This window comes from Thunnus maccoyii, chromosome 14 (assembly GCF_910596095.1).
Source record: "Thunnus maccoyii chromosome 14, fThuMac1.1, whole genome shotgun sequence".
Classification (NCBI taxonomy): Eukaryota; Metazoa; Chordata; class Actinopteri; order Scombriformes; family Scombridae; genus Thunnus; species Thunnus maccoyii.
In genome coordinates this window covers 28,615,908-28,636,713 of record NC_056546.1, presented here as the reverse complement: position 1 = coordinate 28,636,713, position 20,806 = coordinate 28,615,908, and the positions used below count along the sequence as shown (strand labels likewise).

At 40.1% G+C, this 20,806-nt stretch overlaps 1 protein-coding gene across 5 annotated transcripts in view; it reads left to right on the top strand.

Annotated features, from left to right (window-relative positions):
* Positions 1–20,806, top strand: part of ltbp1 (latent transforming growth factor beta binding protein 1) — a 156,255-nt gene that overhangs the window by 43,516 nt on the left and 91,933 nt on the right. For all 5 annotated transcript variants that reach the window (XM_042433005.1, XM_042433004.1, XM_042433002.1 and 2 more), the window contains exon 4: positions 10,740–10,891. In XM_042433005.1, the coding sequence (XP_042288939.1) occupies positions 10,740–10,891 (152 nt within the window). The remainder of the gene's footprint in view (positions 1–10,739; positions 10,892–20,806) is intronic.

Sequence of the window (20,806 nt, the reverse complement as noted above, 5' to 3'; positions counted from 1 at the left end):
GTACATACTGTACAACCAGTACTGAAATCCCTTACTGTTTTGCTATAATGAAAAATGTCAGGAAACCCCAAATTCACAAACAATTCTGCATCACTGACAACAGTGTTGACCTGGACACAACCCTAGAGTACCCCACAGTTTCCTCCTTCAATTTGATATGAAAAACCAGATGAAGTCAAAAAATACTGGATGAAAAATCAGTGCAGGTAAACCTGTACCAGATGTAGACAGAAAATGTGGAGGAGGTGGAAAGGAAGTGGGGTAAGGCTGACGGAGATGGAGGTAAGTGACAGTTTCAATGAGTATGTAGTGTGATTGGTAAATGGTGCCCTCCAGTACCTTTATAGTGTTATAAAGGTGTTACCTCTAGGTACTGAGAAAAAGCAAGAGACCCCAGACATTTCTCCGTTCTCTGTTGAAGAGCGGCTGGGATTGACACTAAAATGAGAATACCTGGTCCACCTTAAAGGTAAATCCACCTTAAGTGAGTCTGGTCAGGTTAGGTTAACCCATTGTTGCTAACTTCGGGGCTAACAGTCTTCACTTTTCCAGCAGTTGGGGAAACAACAGACAAGACTTTTGTTGGTCTTGAGAAGCTGCAGCATTTATTAAAGCCTGTACTGTACATTTACTGCCAAATTGACAATTTACTGTAGTAGCCCGCTGATATTAATGATCATGTGAAATTTTAGGAGTGGTGCTCATAGTTCTGCAGTCGCCATGTGCTGCTGCAGAATGAATAAAGGGGAAACTCTGTGATGGTTTAAAGGGCCATGTGAGGAATTAAAGATATGGATGTTAACCGTGCATGTTGACAGCTGCTCTGGCATTGTTGGAGAACCCCACTGGTGAAGTGACATAAACAGAAAGGTAAAAATGGACATATATGGTTTTAGGGGGAGGTGGTGCTGTTAGGTGCTGTTACTATTTTGACTAGTTAGTGAAAGTTGTGGAGCAGTTAGCTTAAGAGCCAGATGTTGTTCTGTTGTCAGGTGGACAGAAACACAACTCACAAATTAATACTAATGTTGCTCTTTTTCTGCTAGACGTGTCAATAGGGAATTTGTGGCAGTTTAGATGTTAGCCATGTCAACTTTATAAGCTGATAATAAGTCAGTGTTGTGTGTTCAACTTTTTTGGTGTCCCCAAGTGACCAAAAAAATCTTCTAATGGTGCCCTGTGGAGTTTTTTACCAAGATACACAGTGCGTATGTTTGAGGTCTACCACTATGGATGGATTTCTTTTCTCATAAAACATTTGCAACTCCAATATTGAAAAAAATATGAAACCTGTATTGTTTCCATGCTTTGCTAGCATTTGTCTGCTTCTCTGCCTTTGCTGGTGTATTCTTGTTGCGTCAGCTGTGTCCTCGTGCATGTACATGAAAGTAAACAAGGGCGGCTGTGGCTCAGGAGGTAGAGCGGGTCATCCACTAATCAGAAGATCGGCGGTTCGATTCCCGGCTCCTCCAGTCCGCATGTCGATGTGTCCTTGGGCAAGACACTTAACCCCAAATTGCTCCTGATGGCTGTGCCATCAATGTATGAATGTGTGTGAATGGTTAGTTTCCTCTGATGGGCAGGTTGGGACCTTGCATGGTAGCCCCTGTACTCATTCAGCGAATATGATTTATAGTTTAAAAGCGCTTTGAGTGGTTGGAAGACCAGAGAGGTGCCATACAAGTACAGTCCATTTACCATTTAACAGGGACTAACTCGCAAAAACATTTCCCCAACAGTGCAACTTGGGGTCAAAACCTCCACTACTGAGATGTTTAAAACAAAAATGTTACAACATTCAAAATAAATGTGCTGTAATCAAAATCTCATGTGATGAAATATTGAACTTTTTTGTTGTGTTCATGCAGTGCAAATAAAAACAAAGGATTAATTCTTCGAGGCTATAGATTTGTTAGTTGACACGTTTAACTAGAGCATTCATTTTTAGGGTGGATCATTTGAGGAAGCCAGTGGTCAGCTTAAAAATGTAAATAGTGGTAGTAAAAAAAACACGCTTCCTTTGCCTGTCTGAATATAGATTCTACCGCTCCCCGCCCCCACTTAACAGTAGATGCTTGTGTGTACATACTGTACTTGCACTTGTGTAAACATGCTTGTGTGCATGCATGTTTACACAATCATGTTCACTGTGTGAAGGCATGAACACAAATAGGTTAATAATCCTAACAGAGTGTCCAGAAGGTTTAATTTGAGGATGTTTTTATGACTGTATAGTGGAAGTGAACATCTCATGCACACAATAATACATGTGAACACATCACTGTATATCATGGAGATTCACATACTCTATACATAGATGCATAACCTAAACAGAAGAGCTATTTAAGGCATTACAGGGTCATAGCAGAGATATTTACAAGGCTATCATTTTCTGTTTATTTATACTGTGGCAGGGGGCCTATCATGTGAATGGGATGAAAATATGTCCAGTTGACAAATGGTTTTTCCTCTATGTTTATCATCTCCTTTCTGTGGCCCTGCACTCTCCTTGTATGCCTTCATTTGACAACCCGGGGAAGGCCATATCATTTTTCCATCAGTGAATGTTCAATATGAGTATGTTTTGTTTAATGTTTTGGAGACATCTTGATCCTTTCTCTTAGTGGCACCATCAAGAGGAATTTTGTACTTAGAAGCAATAACAGAATATAAAGATTGCAATGATATTTTAGCTAGTTTAATTTTAATTTCCTATATGTATTGTTTTTGCAAACAATAGGCACAGCTGTGCTTTGAGCTTAATGCTAACACAAGCATGGTCACAATGACTGTTAACATACAGATATTTAGCAGGTAATGTTCACGGTCTTATGCTAACACACTCAGTTTATTGTGTTGGCATACTAACATTTGTGAATTATCTGCTGAGGCTGATGGAATGTCATTAGCTTTACAGGTATTTGGTCATAAACCAAAGTATTAGACTGAAAGTTTGGCCTGATGATGGTGCTAGATGAAAAGTAAGGGAATCACAATTCACCTTGTGTTGAACATGAATGTTTGTACAAAATTTCATTAATCGTTTCAGTAGCAGACATTTCAATGAACTAAAAATGTCATTAAACCAAGAGGATACATTGCCTGGGAACCAAGAATATGTGAAACAAATTTTGTGACAATCCATGAATGAAAAATAACTGGATAACTGAAAATTTAACCTGTTGGAGGTGTAACATGGATAGTCAGCAGGTCACCAAAGTCATTAGCATTCATTCTCTGAGGACCATGCATATCTGCACCAAAGTCCATGTCAATCAATTTATGAGTCGTTTGAGATATTTCAATCAAACCAAAAATGTCTAACTCATGGTGACTCTAGTTGTCCGGGGATCCACTACAGTTATTAGGTTTCAAACACTGGGGATCATGAATGTCTGTATAAAATTTTATGACTGCCAGATTGCTAGTGTTGCTAAGACTTTGTCCATTTATCCCCCACCGAAACCCCATTCAAGAAATAATTAAATATGCCTATATTGGTTTTCAAAAAGGGTCCCACTGTGAAAGAGAACCAAATATGGTGAGAACAGGCTTTAAATGAACCAGAAGATAATTAGACTTGATCCAAATTTATACAAAACAATTTTTTCCTCCTGTGATGATGATGCACCACTTGGTCAACGCTAGTAACAAGTCAACTCAGGACTTCGGTCCACTCAGGTATGAAACATATTGACCCACAGATCTGAGACCGGCGGCAGCAGACGGGGATCCTCACATACACAGTAAGACTGAATTCACTTTGGATCCAGCCCAGCTTGGGTCCTGGATGGGTCTCCGTCAAGACCGCTTCTTTAAAGATAATTTTCTTGCACAGGGACAGGTTCCTCTGATTTAAAAGATGGATGTGTGTAGACAAGATGTAGCAATTATTATTCCAATATTCATACATTGTTAACACCAGAGAATCCCCTGCATTCATGTCAACAGCCTTCTCCTCTATATGTCTGTTAGGAATTGATCTCTGTAACTAAGTTGAGATAAGCTGCTTATCTCCACTAATGTCAGACTGCATGATCACAATTCACATCACAAGCCCTGTTTGGCTGACTGAAGCTCTGGCATTCAGTGTGCAGTAAACAGGGCTTACTATGTAACATTTATTTGACTTAACTGAGAAGATGAAGGATATGAAACACAGTATATCTCCAAACAGACCACGGGCATTCACACCATTAGTTTTAATATTAGAGGATGTAGAGGATGCCTGGTGGTTCCGATCGCTAACAGCTGACCAAACAGTGATGAGCACAGATAGATATATTCATGCTGACTTTTATTTATATCATAAGCCCATGCCAGGAATTGGGGGCTCAAGTAGACCTTCTATTTTAGCTATGCACACAAAAGTAATACACAAACAGTGCCATCTGGCAATATCTCAAGACAAACAAAGTGTCAAACTTTTAACTGTTGACAGTAATTTCTGTCAGTGTTTGTACCTTCAGCTGCTACTCCATCCCAGTAGTGATGAAACAGCAAATTTTCCTCCAAATGTCTGGTGCTACTAACTCTTGTATTACCATTAAGAACAAGACTCAAGGCAGGTATATGCTTGAAACAAAATAGTTTTGTCCGACCACGTCTAAAGCCAAAGGTTATTTATACCTGTTCCGAGTGGCCACACTCGAGGGCAGGCCAAAAAGTCTCTTGCCCTGGGGAGGGTTGAGACACGATGAATCGTACAGATGGGGATAACACCAGGCACTTTTGGACAGTCTCTCTTTGAAAGCTTTCATGATGATGCCCTGCTTTGTACACACAAAAAGTGACAAAAGAAGTTGTGGAAAAATCATATTTTCTCACCTCCGCATGCCTGGCTAACTACTGTGTGAAGGGGGGAGTGCTTGTCGGATTGTTGGTTTCAGAAGTTTGCAACAACTGAGGGACACAGCCACCCCCTTATCGCTGATATATTGGTACTAGCGTATATGTTGGCTGATAAATCATATTTAGTTGTCTGATTTAAAAAAAAAAAAACAACAACAACAAAAAAAAAACGTCTTAAATATCCATACTGGTATCAGCCTCAGAAATACAGTATCTGTAAGGCTATAACCTCTTAATGGCTATATTGAAAAGTTTATTTCCTACTTCATGAAGAACAGTGGCTGTAGACATTTTGAATTTGACAGTTACAATGGATTCCAGTTGTGTTTTCATGGTCGTAAAAAAGTACCCAAACATCCATAGAAACTTCTTGAACCACTCGTTTCAGTCATAATCAAAATATGGCTAAATACACTGCTTCCGTCTTGGCTTATGGGATGGCAGTAGTCCAACTGAGAAACAGTTTAGTTACATAGATGGTGACATACAGTATGTTTTCCCCTTGGGGAACAAAGGGAAAACATACAACAAATTCAGATGCACCAAGGTGACTACTGGTTTAACCCGTATACTGAAAGGTTACACTTTGGTGGGCACGGTGGTGATACTGAAGATAATGTTAATTTCGGGGCTTACGGTGCTTAAATGATTAATTCATGTACATGTAATTAGAGAGTCAATTCCCAGACTTTGACAGCTGCCAGTTACCCCAGCATCTGGTATTAGTCACACTAGTGCAGTGCCTGTTCAGAATGGGCTGATTGCTCATTATCTCTTGAGAACCGCATATATATATATATATATATATATATATATATATATATATATATATATATATATATACATATATATATATATATCAAACATATGACATATTTACAAACATATCAATTAAAACGATAAGGACTTAATAGATGAAATGGTTTAAATCCAGACAGAAACTTCACCAGGGGGACTAAACTGAGGATGAACCCTAGAAGCAGTTTATGGCCTTCCATTGGTCGATTCTGCTGCAATCAAATGTGTTGGCTAGAGATGCACCAATCAATTGTCCACCGATCAAAATTGGTTTTCAGTTTTCAGCCAATCAGCCATGACCGGCCTGATCAGTCTCATATATGCGTTTTTTGCCGATCATATTTTCCACACATAGCCGCACTATGTTTCATGTAGCGCACAAAACTGTTGCGCCACAGACAAAACACACACACACACAACATGCATGTTACGCACACAGTGCACTGACAGCCACTGCCACACATTCTTATTAAGAATTTAATAAGAAAGTCTTTCTTTCTTATTAAATTCTTACAAAGAATTGTTAGGAATTGGTAGGTCAGACTTTTTAAAAATCAGAAATCGGAATCAGCCAAGAAAATTGCAGTCGGTGCATTTCTAGTATTGGCACGTATGCCTGTTGGCTAGTTTTACTGCCTCCACTTCTGTTTTTTTTTGTGTGTGTGTACACACTCCTCTGTCTTGGGCATTTTAAGTGAGTGGGGTGCGTGACTTTGTCCTGCTCAGCAAGTCAGAGCCCAGAAGCTCCATCCTGCTGTGATGTGATGGTGTTTATATCAAATAGCCCCCGCTGCACTCAGACATGGAGCTTAGTGGCTCACTTTTTGCTTGTTTATTCAAAGGTTATTGATATTAAACATGTTGCACGTCCAAATTGTACCTAAAGAGCATCTGTCTCCACAATAAATCACCTGCTAAGTGTATGATGGGTGTTTATTTGTGCTTTAGAACGTAACCGCTGTGAAACAATCAGGAAATAACGTATTCCTGTCATTCACAGACTTCCTCTCTCTCAGAGAAAGTTTTCCAGCCTGCCTCTCTGTCGCTCACTCCTGTTCTTGGCTTGCTTGCCCTCTCTCTCTCTTTTTCTCTTGTCCTTTTTAAAATGAGTCGGGAAACCCACAACAAAGCCTTACTTTTAATGTTATCAAACGAAGAGAGATGTCATCCCCTTGTATCTCTCTCATGAAGGGTTGTACAGCTCTCTTCATGACATGCAGTTGCAGTGCCCAGAAGCCCCGTCGCACTGCTGCAGACTGGAGCAGCTCGCTGATCGCTGGTTTATTCAAAGTTTATTAACATTAAACATACCACATGTCCAAATTGCACCAAATTCGACACTGCACTCCCCTGTGTGCCCAACCATACACCCACCAAGTGTGGAGTCGATCAGATGAACAGTTCAAGAGATATGTGAAGGACAAACATACAAACATACAGACAGAGATTCCTTGCTTTATATAGAGAGATGTTAATAGTGATTATTAAAGCCTATTAAACTATTGGGTGACACCCTGTTGTAACATGGCAGAATCTTCTCAGGCCACATTTTGTGCTGCAGTTGAGAATGCAGTAACACTGGATGACTCACTGCCTCAGGAAGCAGCAGCAGACCAGGGAGTTAGATCATAGGAATACCCTCTGCTATCATAGTGCAACCTTTGCTCACTGCTATCCTCGTTTAAAATGAGCAGTATCAGGGTATCCTGTTGGCTCAGTGCAACGCTACTAACTACAGCCAAGAATGACTTCAGAGTTGAGTCAACACCTCTCTGAATCAGTCTCAACAGAAATTGAACAGTACAAGTTTCACAAAAAAGCTCTTTTATAAAAGGTTGAATTTGTTGAAGGATTACTGAATTAGGTTGCATCATGTTTTACTAGAGTTAATGTCAATGTCAAACCCTGGTACTTAGCTCAGGTGTGAGTAACATGAGTTGGATGAGACATATGGTAAGTAACCTGTGTAAAATTGCTTTTGTAAATATAACTATTATTTTTTTATTGGAATTAGATGTGAAATCTTTTTGTTTTATATTTTGATTTAGAATATCATCGAAATATGTTATTGTCATATAGTTAATTATGTGTCGTTCCATGCGACTAGGAAGATGCTAATAATGTTTGCCAGGAATACAAGATCACCCAGTGTAGAGATGAGGGTTGGTGGGTGGCTCATTACAGTCCTTGACCTACATTTCTGATGTACATCATGGTGGAAAAATGCACTACATGGCCAGTACTTTGTGGATATCCTATCAAAGTATGTGAACGTACAAACATTCTACCCACATGGGCTTGTTGAACATGTCATTCCCAAACCATGGGCATTAATAAGCTGCTCTAACAGCCTCTATCCTACTGTTTCTCACTTGGTGTTCCAGTTCATCCTGAAGGTGTTGGATGGGGTAGAGGTCAGGGCTCTGTGCAAGCCAGTTCTTACACACCAAACTGAGAAAGCCATTCCCATATGAACCTGGCTATGCGCAGGGTGTGTTATCATGTTGAAACAGGAAAAGGACAAACACCAGCTGTTGCCACAAAGTTGAAAGAACATTACTATTGTCTAAAATGTCATTGAATGATGTAGCATTAAGATTTCCCTTCACTGGAATTACAATAACAGCCCTATCTCAAATCCAATCCCCTGTGTGACCTCAGCACTCCATCATATGTCACTCTGTGATTAAGTAACAATGTTCACTACACAAACCTTAGTGGAAAAGTCAAAATGTATTTTTTTTAGCTGCTATCCAGCAGCAAGTTGCGTATTGAAAGATATTTCTTGATCCAGCCAGTGACTACTTCAAGCCTGAAAATGATTCAATGTTGACACCAACATTTAAATCCACAGACTGCGCACTACACTCTGCTCTTCTTCTTTCTTAGATGTACGTTAACTGCTGTTGGTTTCATTCAGGCAAACATTTTATCATTCCACCCATACAGTAGACATCTCTGAGATTCAACCCGCTGCAAGATGACAGATAAACAAGACTAAGGGCCCTATTTTAACCATCTAAAGTGCACGGTCTGAAGCGCATGGCGCAAGTGCATTTAGGGTGTGTCTAAATCCGCTTTTGCTAGTTTAACGGTGGAAAAAATGGTCAGAGCGCCAGGCACATGGTTCAAAGGGGTTGTCCTTAGTCCCTTAATCATGGGTGTGTTTTGGGCGTAACATGCAATAAACCAATCAGAGTGCCATCTCCCATTCGCTTTAAGAGCCAGGTGTGCTTGCACCTTGGCAGATTGCTATTATAATGGCGCATTTGCCAAGTAGTAAGAAGGAATGCCTCTCTGCAGAGGAAACAGATCTGCTTGCACACAAAGTTAAAGCAATCGCTTTCCACTGCCTCAATATAGCAATGCACCACCAATGCGCCAGACCACACCTCATTTTAAGACCAACACGCCCATGGGCGCTCTGATGGGCGCAAGTGCATTTGCTATTTAAAAAACGTGGGCACTGGGCGGGAAAATTACAACTGCGTTGGTCTTAAACTAGCAAAGACACTTGCGTTGTGCTACAGTCTACAGCCATGTTAGTGTCTCTCTGAGACTGTACTTCTGCACAGCGGTGCTGATGTTAGCATGCTAACAGTGACAATACTAAAATGTTGATACTAAGCAGATGTAATGTTTACCGTGTTCACCATCTTAGTTTAACTTGTTAGCATGCAAACATTTACTGATTAGTACTAAACACAAAGTACAGGTGACGCTAATATGATGTCATTAGTTTGAATCAAAGTATTGGACAAATTATAATTTTGACCTGATGATGGCACTAGATGAAAAATCAGAGGATTACCAAAATGATTGCAGACATTCATGTTCCTGAGGAGAACATGACTGTTCATACTGAAGTTCATGGAAATCCATCCAAAAGTTGTTGAAATATTATAGTCTGGTCCAAAGTAGTGGATGGACAGACAGACTGACATTACCATCCATAGAGCCATGTTGCTAGCATGGCTTACAATAATGTTTTGACTTTTCCCCTAAGATTTGCAATGGGAACACGATGTGACTGAATCACAGAGTAACACACAGATTGCTGATGTCCTGCAGGGGTGTCCACATTCTTTTGACCATACTTTTGCCAAGCACCTCATGCAACCTCAAGCTTTGAAGCATCTTCAGGCGAAGTTCAGGACTCGTCACTCAAGTAGACCTGATCATCACAACTTTTGTTGAGAAATGTACTGTACTAAGATGTGTGTTGTGATTTCTAAAAACTGTACCTTGGTCCCATCTTTGCTTCTACTTATTTTAATGTCAATGGCACAATATTTCATGAGTTTTCATTTGTCAGTACTGGTAAGTTGATAAATGTTTGCCCTGTACTTTGCACTGTACTGTATGCCTGTGTATCTCTGCAGCATTCAACAACATCATTTAAGATATTGGTGAGGTTTTAAGCCCAGTAGTCTGATCCTGTATAGGCTCAGGCTGATAAGAAGTGAAGGGAGTGGTAAGAGGAAAGGAAGGAAGATGACGCCGTTCTTGAGGAACTAGAAGAATTTGTGTGTCAGAGTGATGTCATTTGAGCGTATTGATATAAGGACAGCGCGGCGAATTCAGACGCTGATCAGTATGTTTCTTTTATGAAAACAATTTCATTAAAATCAGACCGTTTAGTGTTATAAGACTGGTGCTGGCAAAGGATCATTTCCTTCAAAGGTGAAATCCATAGTGATTCACAGAGGGCAGAAAGATACTGCTGCACTGCTCTCTGTGGGCTGAAACTTTCAAGCACCTCTGGCTACACCCCAGTCACTGCTGTGACAGCAGCTGGTTTCCATCAGCTGTCAAAGGAAAACACCTGCTGTGACATTTAGACGACAGATTTAAAGGAACGCAGTTTTTTGGAGACTGTACAATTGGTCTGCTTAGGCAAAGAGTGACAAGAACATTGATACTGAATAATACTGAAGGCTCATTTATACCTCGTATTAGTGTATACACATCAAACATACCCATGTGGGTGGGCATACTGTATGTCATGTTTCAAGAAGTTTGTGTTACCATTTAATTTTCCAAAAAATCTATTCTCTTTGACACCTGATTGTTTCCTTCTTTCCCTCCAGGATCCGGCCCATGCCCATGCACCCAGGTCAGAGCCAGCAGTATGTTATAAAGCCAAAATACTACCACACACACACCACGCACACACAGACGCACATCCAGTCCCAACCTGAGAGGCCAATCCCCCTGACAGTGGGACACAACCCCATCAATGGTGAGTAAGTCATCCCACACACCACCTTTTGACTTTCATTTGGGTGTGTTAATGATGCTCTTGAAGAGTGAACATTTCGAGTGGGAATTTCAATATGATGCTTTCGAAAAACGCATCCTCCTGCCCTTGCTTGTTACTTTGCTTATTTTTTAAGTCTGTCCACTCACTTTTTTTGCATTACTATGCTTTGTTAACACAATTTTCATAAATACGAAGTCAGACACGATGTTCATTGTGATGGCTGATTTGTCTCAAGAAAGCTTCATGTCTTTGCAAGTAGATTTTGTATATATACGTGAATCATTTGAAAAGCTGGGGATGCCTGCAAGTGTGAGCAATAACTTAAATTATACATAATTTGTATTCAATATGTTACAGCGTGTGTAATAAATAATAACATATTTAGTTTGTACCACACTTTTCTTTCATCGTGAAACTTAAAGTACTACAGTATTAATAATATAGAACACATAACATGAAGAAATGATGATAATAAGAGTTAAGATGAATAAGCCTTCCTGAATAGAAAGGCTTTTTTAAAAGAGTCTAGGGTCTGTGATGTCGTCAGTTGGTTAGGAACGCTGTTCCACAAGCATGGTGCAGCAGAGCAGAAGACTTGATCCCTCATGATGCAGAGCTTGGTACTGGGGGCCCAAAGGAGCAAGCTGCTGGCACATCTGAGGCTGCAGGTGGAGATTTGTGGTGTGATCAGTTCCTGTAGGGAGGGAGGCGCATCTCCATTGATGGATTTGTATCCCTTATGGTGTTAGACGAAGCAAATGGAATTTTCGGCTTGCATTACTTGCATGAGTTTGACCGCGGTATCATTTGTGTTTATTCGCACCAAACAGCCAGCGAGCAATGGCAGGCAACGACTAGTCCCCACCCGGACAACAGGAGCCAGTGCAGTGATGTTACGGAAGCTCAGCCTGACCCGCCATTATAACGGCTCAGTCCTCCTGCTAACAACAGTCATACCAACACTTATCTGTAAACACTGAGAGATACATAATCAACTCTTCTCTGTTCGTTTTGCTGTGATAAACCCGTCACACAAACCCCCCCCCCCAAAAATCCATTACTGCACTTCCCAGATGACAGCTACAGACAGCATGAACCCAAAATAAACTTAGGTTTTGCTGTGATTTAATTGCAATAAACGGATCAAAAGGATGCTGAAATAACTACATCATGATGCAGATTTGGAAAAAATCTGAATTTGGAAAATTTGGAAAAAATTCTCTCATGCTTTGTCCGGTCTGTCAGCAAGATAACAAGCAAACAACTTAACTTAAAATGCTTGTTTTTCTGAATGGAGTTCAGATCGAACAGAGCTGTGCTTTGAAAACTCGCTGGTAAACGGCTGTGGTTTACAGCAGAATCTGGTGAGGTGGTCCAATGTGTGTTTATTCCACCAGAAATCAGCAGCAGCAGCACCAACGTGCTCCCTGGCTCTCTCTTCCAGAGCTAGCCAGTACTCAACAGCTTAAACTTGAGCAAAATTTTCACTCAAGTTGAACATTTTCAACTCACGCGAATATGCAAATTTTGTGTATACATGTCGAGAATTTCACATATTCGCATCATTGGCATTGTGTCATTTGCGTCGCCTGGCGTGAATAGATGCGAATGACTTTGTATGTATTCTCGGCACGCAAAAAATTTGGTTGGCATTTGGTGTGAACACAACATTATGCTCGGGATCATAAGGGAATACTGATTTAGGAAAAACAGATTTGATTGCAAGTTTTGCAGACTGACACTCCTGAAAGTAAAATTCTCCATAATCTCAATAAATTATTTCTTAGATGTCTGATATTTAAATAAATATGTAAATTGTGTTAAGAATTAAGACTGTGTTAGGCTGATATCTGTCTTTTAATAAAAGGGCATTATCAGCCAAATAAACTAAATCATGGAACTAATGTCTTAGTTTAAACCAAAAATATTAGCAGTGGGAAAATCAATGACAGCTTTACGTCACATAAGTTAGAAGTCAGGATAAATTCAAGGATATGCAATTGTGATGGAATATGTGGAGGTTTATTATTAATGATCTGAACTTCCTGTTTGAGAGTTCCATGAGTTACATCTGAGGGTAGCTTACTATGAAAATCTGGTAGTAATGAAAAAACGTGCGAGTTGTGAAGATAAATAGTTTCTTCCAAAGAATGCCACATTTTAGCTATAAGTTTCCTGCAATTTAATTTTGTTCTACAGTTAAAAAACATTCAGTCTGCACATTCTTCTCTTTGTCTGCTGTGACAGCTTAAAAGCAGAGGAAAAAGGACTGGAACACACTGATAGATTTGCAGCCTTTAATAGTGCACACTGTCCTTGTACTGAAAAGCACCTGATGCAGCTGCACAGTGCTGAAAGATGTGCAGAGAACCCTTTTTTAAATTAAAAAGAAGCTCCTTGTGGTGTCTATGTGGCCTAGTGGTCTGAGACACATACATGTGATTGTAATGTCCCCGATTTGATACCAGCCAGGGACCTTTACAGAGATTTTGTTTTTTCCTGAAAATTCTTGCCAAAAATGCTCTCGTTACCCTAGAACAATGCCTGCGAGACGCCCTCTCCAAATCATTGACATTACCATGCAATACCAAAGATTGGATCTGACCTTAAATTGCTGTGATAACTGTAAGATACCAATTATATTGTTATTTTTCATGCTAAAACAGCAGCATACAGTTAAACTGTGTGGCAAAATCTTTAATAGATAAATGAACGAGGCACAGAGCAACATCAGCAAATAAACTATGCAGACATTCAACAAGACATGGCTCAATCGGATACAGACCTCTATCTGGAATCAGAACAGTAGGGCAGATTGCAGAGTGGTGTTGAACAGGTGGAGCATCAAGTTCAGAAGATTGCTCTAATGTTACAATGTTCAAGAACAATACTCCTATTCCTCAAACCACCAAAATGACATACCAAAATTGCTGCGTCTGACACATTTTCTGACATAGCGTTGTGTTTTTTCCACCTCAGAAAAGTGTACTTTTAAAAGGAATTGTTGCTCTGCTAAAATATTACCACATACTACACAAACATGAAAGAATAACATCAAACCATACCATAAATAACAAAGAATAACATCAGAAAATTAATTAGTTATTTTATAATCAGTTATCAGTAGTTCGGTTTTCAAAATCAAACTTTGTCTTATAGTGAGAAATCCTGGGAATCCTGGGAAAAGGGTGATATATTCCTGGGAATCATAATCATTTTAAAATCGCGGGAAAACCCTTCAACCCTAATTTATACCAATATACACATACCACACAAAACACATCACATCTGCTCTAACAGTATGAGGATATGGAGAGAATGTGGAGCTCGCAGTAACAGGATTTGTTCAAATTGCAGCTCCAGCGGTAATGGCATAAAGACTTAAGCATTGCCTGCTGCTTGGGGCTGTCGAAAATGAATTATTAGTCTCATTTTCTGAGGGCAATTTCAGACAAAGGCAGGGAGTGTGAGAGTTAGAGTGGAAGAGATGGAATAAAATAACTGTGTCATCCGGGGGAGAACCCCTCAATTTGCTGAAACAACAAGTGCCTCGATGGATATGAATGGGAGGAGGCTGTGTAGAGTGGAGCCTCTGAATACCTGTTATCTACCCCCCATTTAAGTCTCACAGCTACTCAACAGCCTTGCCACAGAAGACACATTATCTCCCATTTACAGTTTAAGGTGGAACCCAGTGGTAAATGGCTGCAGACACACAAAAGCATGAATACACCACTGCAATTTACCCAGAGGCCAGCTTTCAATTTATTACTTCACTGTTCATTCTATGTATTCAAAGACAAACAGCGATATATAGACATTCAGCATATTTCCTCACACCTTCAGTTACATAAGGCTTGGTTTCCTATGAAGAGTCCCGCTGGCTTGTGGCATTCACATTTTTATGAGACTCTTCATTTCTGAGCTGCTTCAAATGATTCAGAGAAAAAAAAGTTTCTTGGACCAAGTTTGGTTGCCAGTCAAACTCTTATAGATCTGACAGATTAACAGCAGCCATAATTTACCAGCTCCTGCTTGGTTATTGCGGCTTGTCATAAATTCAAGGCCAAACTCCAACATCTGACTCGCCAGTATGAATCTATGAATAAGTCAATATTTTTCAAAGAATTTGTCGACTGCAGTTTGAGTGGTTGTGCCTGTGGCCACAGACAGACGGACCGATGTGGGCATATTAATGGGGGAGGTCAGCAGACAGAACAGTGTTGATTCTTGGCCTGCAGTGCTGCAGTCTCAAGCAGACCCAGACCTGGCCACAGTGACCCAGACCCAGTTTCAAAATAACCTCCTCAGTTCAGTTTAATTTCAGCTAGCAGTTTGTAAAAACCCAAGAAATGGCCAGACATCAAAGGTAAAGAGGGAAATGGCACACAGGCACATATAGACAGAAACCAGCCACCTACATTTCCAAATTATTCATATTCAATATGTTTTTGAAAAACCAGAGAGAAATAACTGGTTTTATATATGGCTCCCAAATAAATATTTAGCAAAGCCTTGTCTTATTTCAAAGCTTCCCTTATTTGAAGTACTGTGCATACCAGTATATGGCCTTAAATGGTCTGAAGGTTCATATACTGAACTAGTGCTTCTCCCTAAATAAGACACTAGAGGATTCAACATAGAGTCAACAGACACTGGCTTCAATAAGACCAAAAGAGGACCTATTATGCTCATTTCCAGCTCTAATTTTATTCTGGGACTCCACCAGAGTAGCTTTGCATGATTCACTATTCAACACCTTATATATCTTGTACTGGCCCTTAATGCAGCCCCTCAGTTCAGCCTTTATCTCTAACAGGCAGTCTTAGCTCCTGTGTCTTTAAGCCTCCCCACCGGTGAGCCCACTCTGTTCTGACTGGCCAGCTTTCAGCCGTATCATAGTCATGTTAAGTTACCGCCGATGCAAACCCAACATTTCATGCTTTACTGCTTCAAATGACAAGCTTTCAAATGATTAAATAACAGGAGACTTTTATTGTGAAGAATTTACAGGACATTAAATGTGTTCCTCACCATATTAGTAGCGCTTCGTTAGCGTCACTAAAAACTGGGCGACACAACATATGTAGATATTTGGAGGTATTCGTTCAGCAGATCAGTTAGAAATAATGCAGGGAGGAATAGTTCAAGCAGAAATAGCCACAGTGATGATGATGTTTGTTGAAGAGCTGCAGATGACCAGCACACATCCAACAGGTAAACTACTTATCTTACTTTGCCCTGCTGTGTAATGGAAAAACAGTGTGACAGTGTACCAGCTCGAAATCGCCATGATATCCCCAAAACAATGGAAAAATACCATAATGTTAGTGGAGCAGTGCAGTGAACTGGCGCTGTGCATGGAACAGATGACCATATACAGATATCCATCACGAGTTGACGTCAGCTTGGGCTGAAAATAGAAAAAACTGTTGGAAACTGAGTGTTCATAGCAGTCTAAAACCAGTGCTTTTTGCTCACAGGGATTACTTCTACATATGTTTACCTCATTATTTGACACTTTGGCCATGTTTAATATGAACATCCAACATCGTAACATTAAATATATAACTGAAAATGAGGAAAAGCATAGTATGTCCCCTTTAAACAAAGACTTATGAGATACTATGGACTACAGCTGATGAAAATACCTAATTGCAATTTTTCTGACCAATATTATGATTGCATTTTATATTGTAAGTATTTTCTGTGAATTACTCTCAAGGCCTGTATTTGATGTCTGTGTTGTTCAAATACTCTATCTACCAAGGATAACTACAAAGCTATAGTTTCCACATGAAAAGGATCAGATCCTTGTGACAACCTCACAAGGATCTGATCCACTGGAAGGAACACTGGTTCTTCCTTTCTTTTTCAGCCAGCTAAAGAAAAGTCAACTTCAAAGTAAACCTGGATTATCTGTAGAAAAATATGTACGGGAATGGGGTTTGATAGCATTTTATGGAGCCTGAATCTAGTGTCAAATCCACTTTTCATATCCCAAATTTTATAGCTGATATTATCTGCCACCTGCAACACTTGCCATTTCAACTGCCGAAAGCAATGCTGTGTGCCTGCTGAATACTTTGTATGTTGTTGTCCTTTGCTAATATTTTGATAAAAGATAGTGAGTGATAAAAGATTTGATAAGAGATTTGTTGTGGGTATTTTGTCACCTGAAACTGGATCTGAAATGGATCCAGCTATTGGAGCCCCAACCCTACATATATATTTTAGTTCACATTTAGTAAGATATTACATGAATGGTATACTAAACATTCCTCAACATTTTTTCTGTCTATGTGTATAGAAAAATGTCTGACTTTGGCTTCTCCCAATGGATGTCTAAGAAAAAGACACTGTGGCAGACAGTGCTGCACATTGATACCATATCTTTTTTGATGATGAACTCTTGGTGCATTATATCTGACAATGTAAAGTCTTGCTTAATGTTATCTGACTGATGAGCCCTAAATGATTTTAAATGAACTGTTTGTTGTGCTGAGTGATGCCAAAGCACCAAAGCCCCCACAAGACCCACTAATTGTACCCGTTCTCTCAACCTCAACATTGTATTTGTGGCTCATTGGCTTTTTGAAATTTTTTCAACCTCCCTTAAAGCAGAGCAATATGACCTGTCATTTCAATCACAACATAGTACTGAAGGTTCAGTTGTTGAACTCTTGCCAGGCTACGGTTTGATTCTCCAGACACTCAAAGTAGAGTTATCCATCTGTGTGATGGAGGAGGGGGATTGTGCATCTGTTGGGGTCCAACAAACATTTTCACCAGAACCCCTGTAAAGCATGTCACAACCCTTCATTGTGTACCTCTTAGAGCAAAGTTGTGTACCTACAAATAGCACTTAAGGCCTCTGAGCCTAAATTAATGGAACTACCACGGCTGGTTTTTGCCCAGCATGCAGTCAGCGCTACACTTTGTGAAAGTAGCAGACGAATTTGCTCTTCTAAAACAGGAAGCCCGCAGCCTTTTTGTCAGCCCTGTCCCACGCGACAGACAGCCTGTCAGCAACCGGCTTTGGTGCCACATCTGGGAAAGCTATTCCCCGTCTCCCCTCAGCTATCCCTCAGCTCTCCTACACTGCCAAAACACCCTCAGACAAATGTTAGTAGTCTTGGTCCTGACTGAAGGTTTGGGCAGAGAGGATCACCTCGCCATCACCGCAATGACCAAATAAGAATGCCTGAAGGTTTGCAATCAGGGTGGGGATTCTGGAACAACCTCATCTAGCTCTAAGGTGCATGGAGAAGGGAAATAGTCTTGAGAGGTCAAAACTTTAGCAACACTTGCAGTATAAAGTACTTCTTAATTGAAGGACTCAACTCATTTTGACTTGTGCCTTTCATTAGGGTCATCCAGAACTTAGAAAACATCACGAGGAAGACTTATTAATTAAGAAGTCCTTATTCATGCTTTGTAACACTTTTAAAGTAAAAAATCATTATGTGTCTCTTTGCCTACTTTACTTCTATGTCATGAAAACAAGCCGAAATGCAGTGGTCCCTAAATATGGTTGTTCTTTATACTACCAGTGTTGCTGGGTTTTTTGACATCCCATGATGACAGAAAAAGTCAGGATATCGTGATGCATCCTCAATACTCACTTGTAACAATATTTCCATTCATTCTTTTGATATATAGGTACCAGTAATTTACATAGATTCCTATAGTACACACACCTGTCAAATGACTCTGTGTATCAAATCCATTCACAGGTGCTTTTACAAGATTTTACACAAAAAGTTTGGTCTCCTTGAGACCAGAGCACAATTTAAAAAATTCTGCATTAAGTAGCTAACAGCCAAGAGGTGCAAAAACATCACAAATGACCCTTAAACAGCGTTCTACGAATCCTGACTTAAGTTTCTTTGCTGCAACACTTTATCTCTCAGGCGTCTGCACTTTAATTCCCTTGCATGGCTCACACAATCCCCCTGTGGTACAATGGAAAACATAGGAAAGAAAGAAATTACCCCCCTGACTTCAGTATTTACGCTTTCATTCCTCCCTGCTACACTCCTCCAGCCTCTGCAGTCTGGATCCTCAACATTTTTCTTCCTTCAAGTTGATTGATGTCTGTGTTGTGTCTGAGATGCTCTCCTGACTCCCTTTCCATATGCTCGACACAACCAAAGAAATGTGCCAGCAACGTGCGCATATTTACAGAAGCATAGAAGGGAAGGGGGGTTTCAGATGATTTAGAAATGTTTTATCTTCACTGTGGCCAGGGACCTGCTGCTCAGAGCCTTGTCAAAGTAGCTTTGACATGCCAGGATTGGTATGATTGTGAACACAGAACACAGAGCTGCTTGAAAAGCTGACAGCAAACAATACATTGCTCGACAGTTTCCGTATGTTGAGAATTGGAGGCTGTTTTTGAGGCGTATTTCTCCCCTGCAGCACATATCTATGCCACCTGTCAGCAACCACATTTAAGCTCACTGGGGTGAAATGCCATGAAAACTCCCACTGAGTGATTGGATTCTGTGTGACACTCAGTGTTATGCCTAAGGGTCCTGACATACTAAGCTGCCATTTGGCCATCAGGCATCATTGGGCTGTATGTTTTTTGTACTTTTTGCCATGTGTCCTGCACCCTTGGCTCTAATCAACCTTTATCAGCAGCTGCTCTTTCAGTCGCCTCAGCATGTCGAATCAGAATTTGATGAGAGAGAGGGAGCTCCGACTGGCTATTCAGCTTAGTGAAGCAGTGAGTTTACCCATTTAGAGCAATTTCTCCTTACTTTTCGCCTCCTCCTTTTCTTATTTCCTCCACAAGCAAAATATTTTGAACTGGCTACAGCAGTGATTAGCAATGATAGCAGTGTAGCATCAGTTGCATCTTTCACATATACTCAAATGAGACCGTCCTCACCAGAAAAACAACAGTTTTTTTTTTCACAGGCCGAGTATAACTCCTCATTACAAGTAAACCAAACTTCATGAGTAAAATTGAGTGACTTTTGACTAGTCTTAGTTGCCTTAACTGACCAAACCTTAACCATAGATGTGGTAGATCAGAAAACAGTTAAAGATCCCCTCTAGATGTATATTGAGACATAAAACAATAATATATGTCTGATATGGTTTTTCCACAAAAAACGTATAATTACCTTCCAAACTTGTTGTGATGTCACAAATCATGCTCATTGACCCAACCTGTAAAATCCGATTTTCAATGAGCACAGAGAAACTTTCTATTTTCAGCAGACGAATGTGAAAACAAATTCTGCACATCCAACCTTCTGTACCAGCATTCTGCTCCAACGTCCTTCACAAGAGGAAAAACATATTTTTGAGTGAAGCTGGACTTAAGATTAATTCCTTTTTAACAGTCAGATGAGTTTTGGATGGCACTGAGAAGCAATGTTGTTCTGATGAAAGAGGCACCAAATCGTTGGCTAGTTTGATTTTCTCTCCACTATGTTCTTCTGAGTACATACATAATATAGACTTATTACTAGTTTGCTGTCACGGAGGCAGAGAAGTGAAGTGCATGTCTCTACAGTGTGTGAATTTCAACTTTTAGCAGAAGACGTAGGGTAACGCATCAACCAACTGTTGTCAGTGCTAGTCCTTTGAAGTCAGTTTTGTGTGTCAGGGTGCGACATTGTATTTTCAAAAATCAGATCTGATTAAAAGTTTTTAGTTAGGGTTAGAGTTAGGGTTAACATGGTTAAAGACTTGTTGATCAAGGCTCCTTTATAGACCCTTAACACAAGTCTTAAAAATGGAGGTTGCTCAAGACCCAGTCTGTAAGGTTTTGACTGCTGAAAAAAGTACATTAATATACACAATTGAAGCATTTAGTGTTTTACCACAATTCTTACAAACATTACTGATGTAAATAAACCTTTAACAGCATCATTAAAC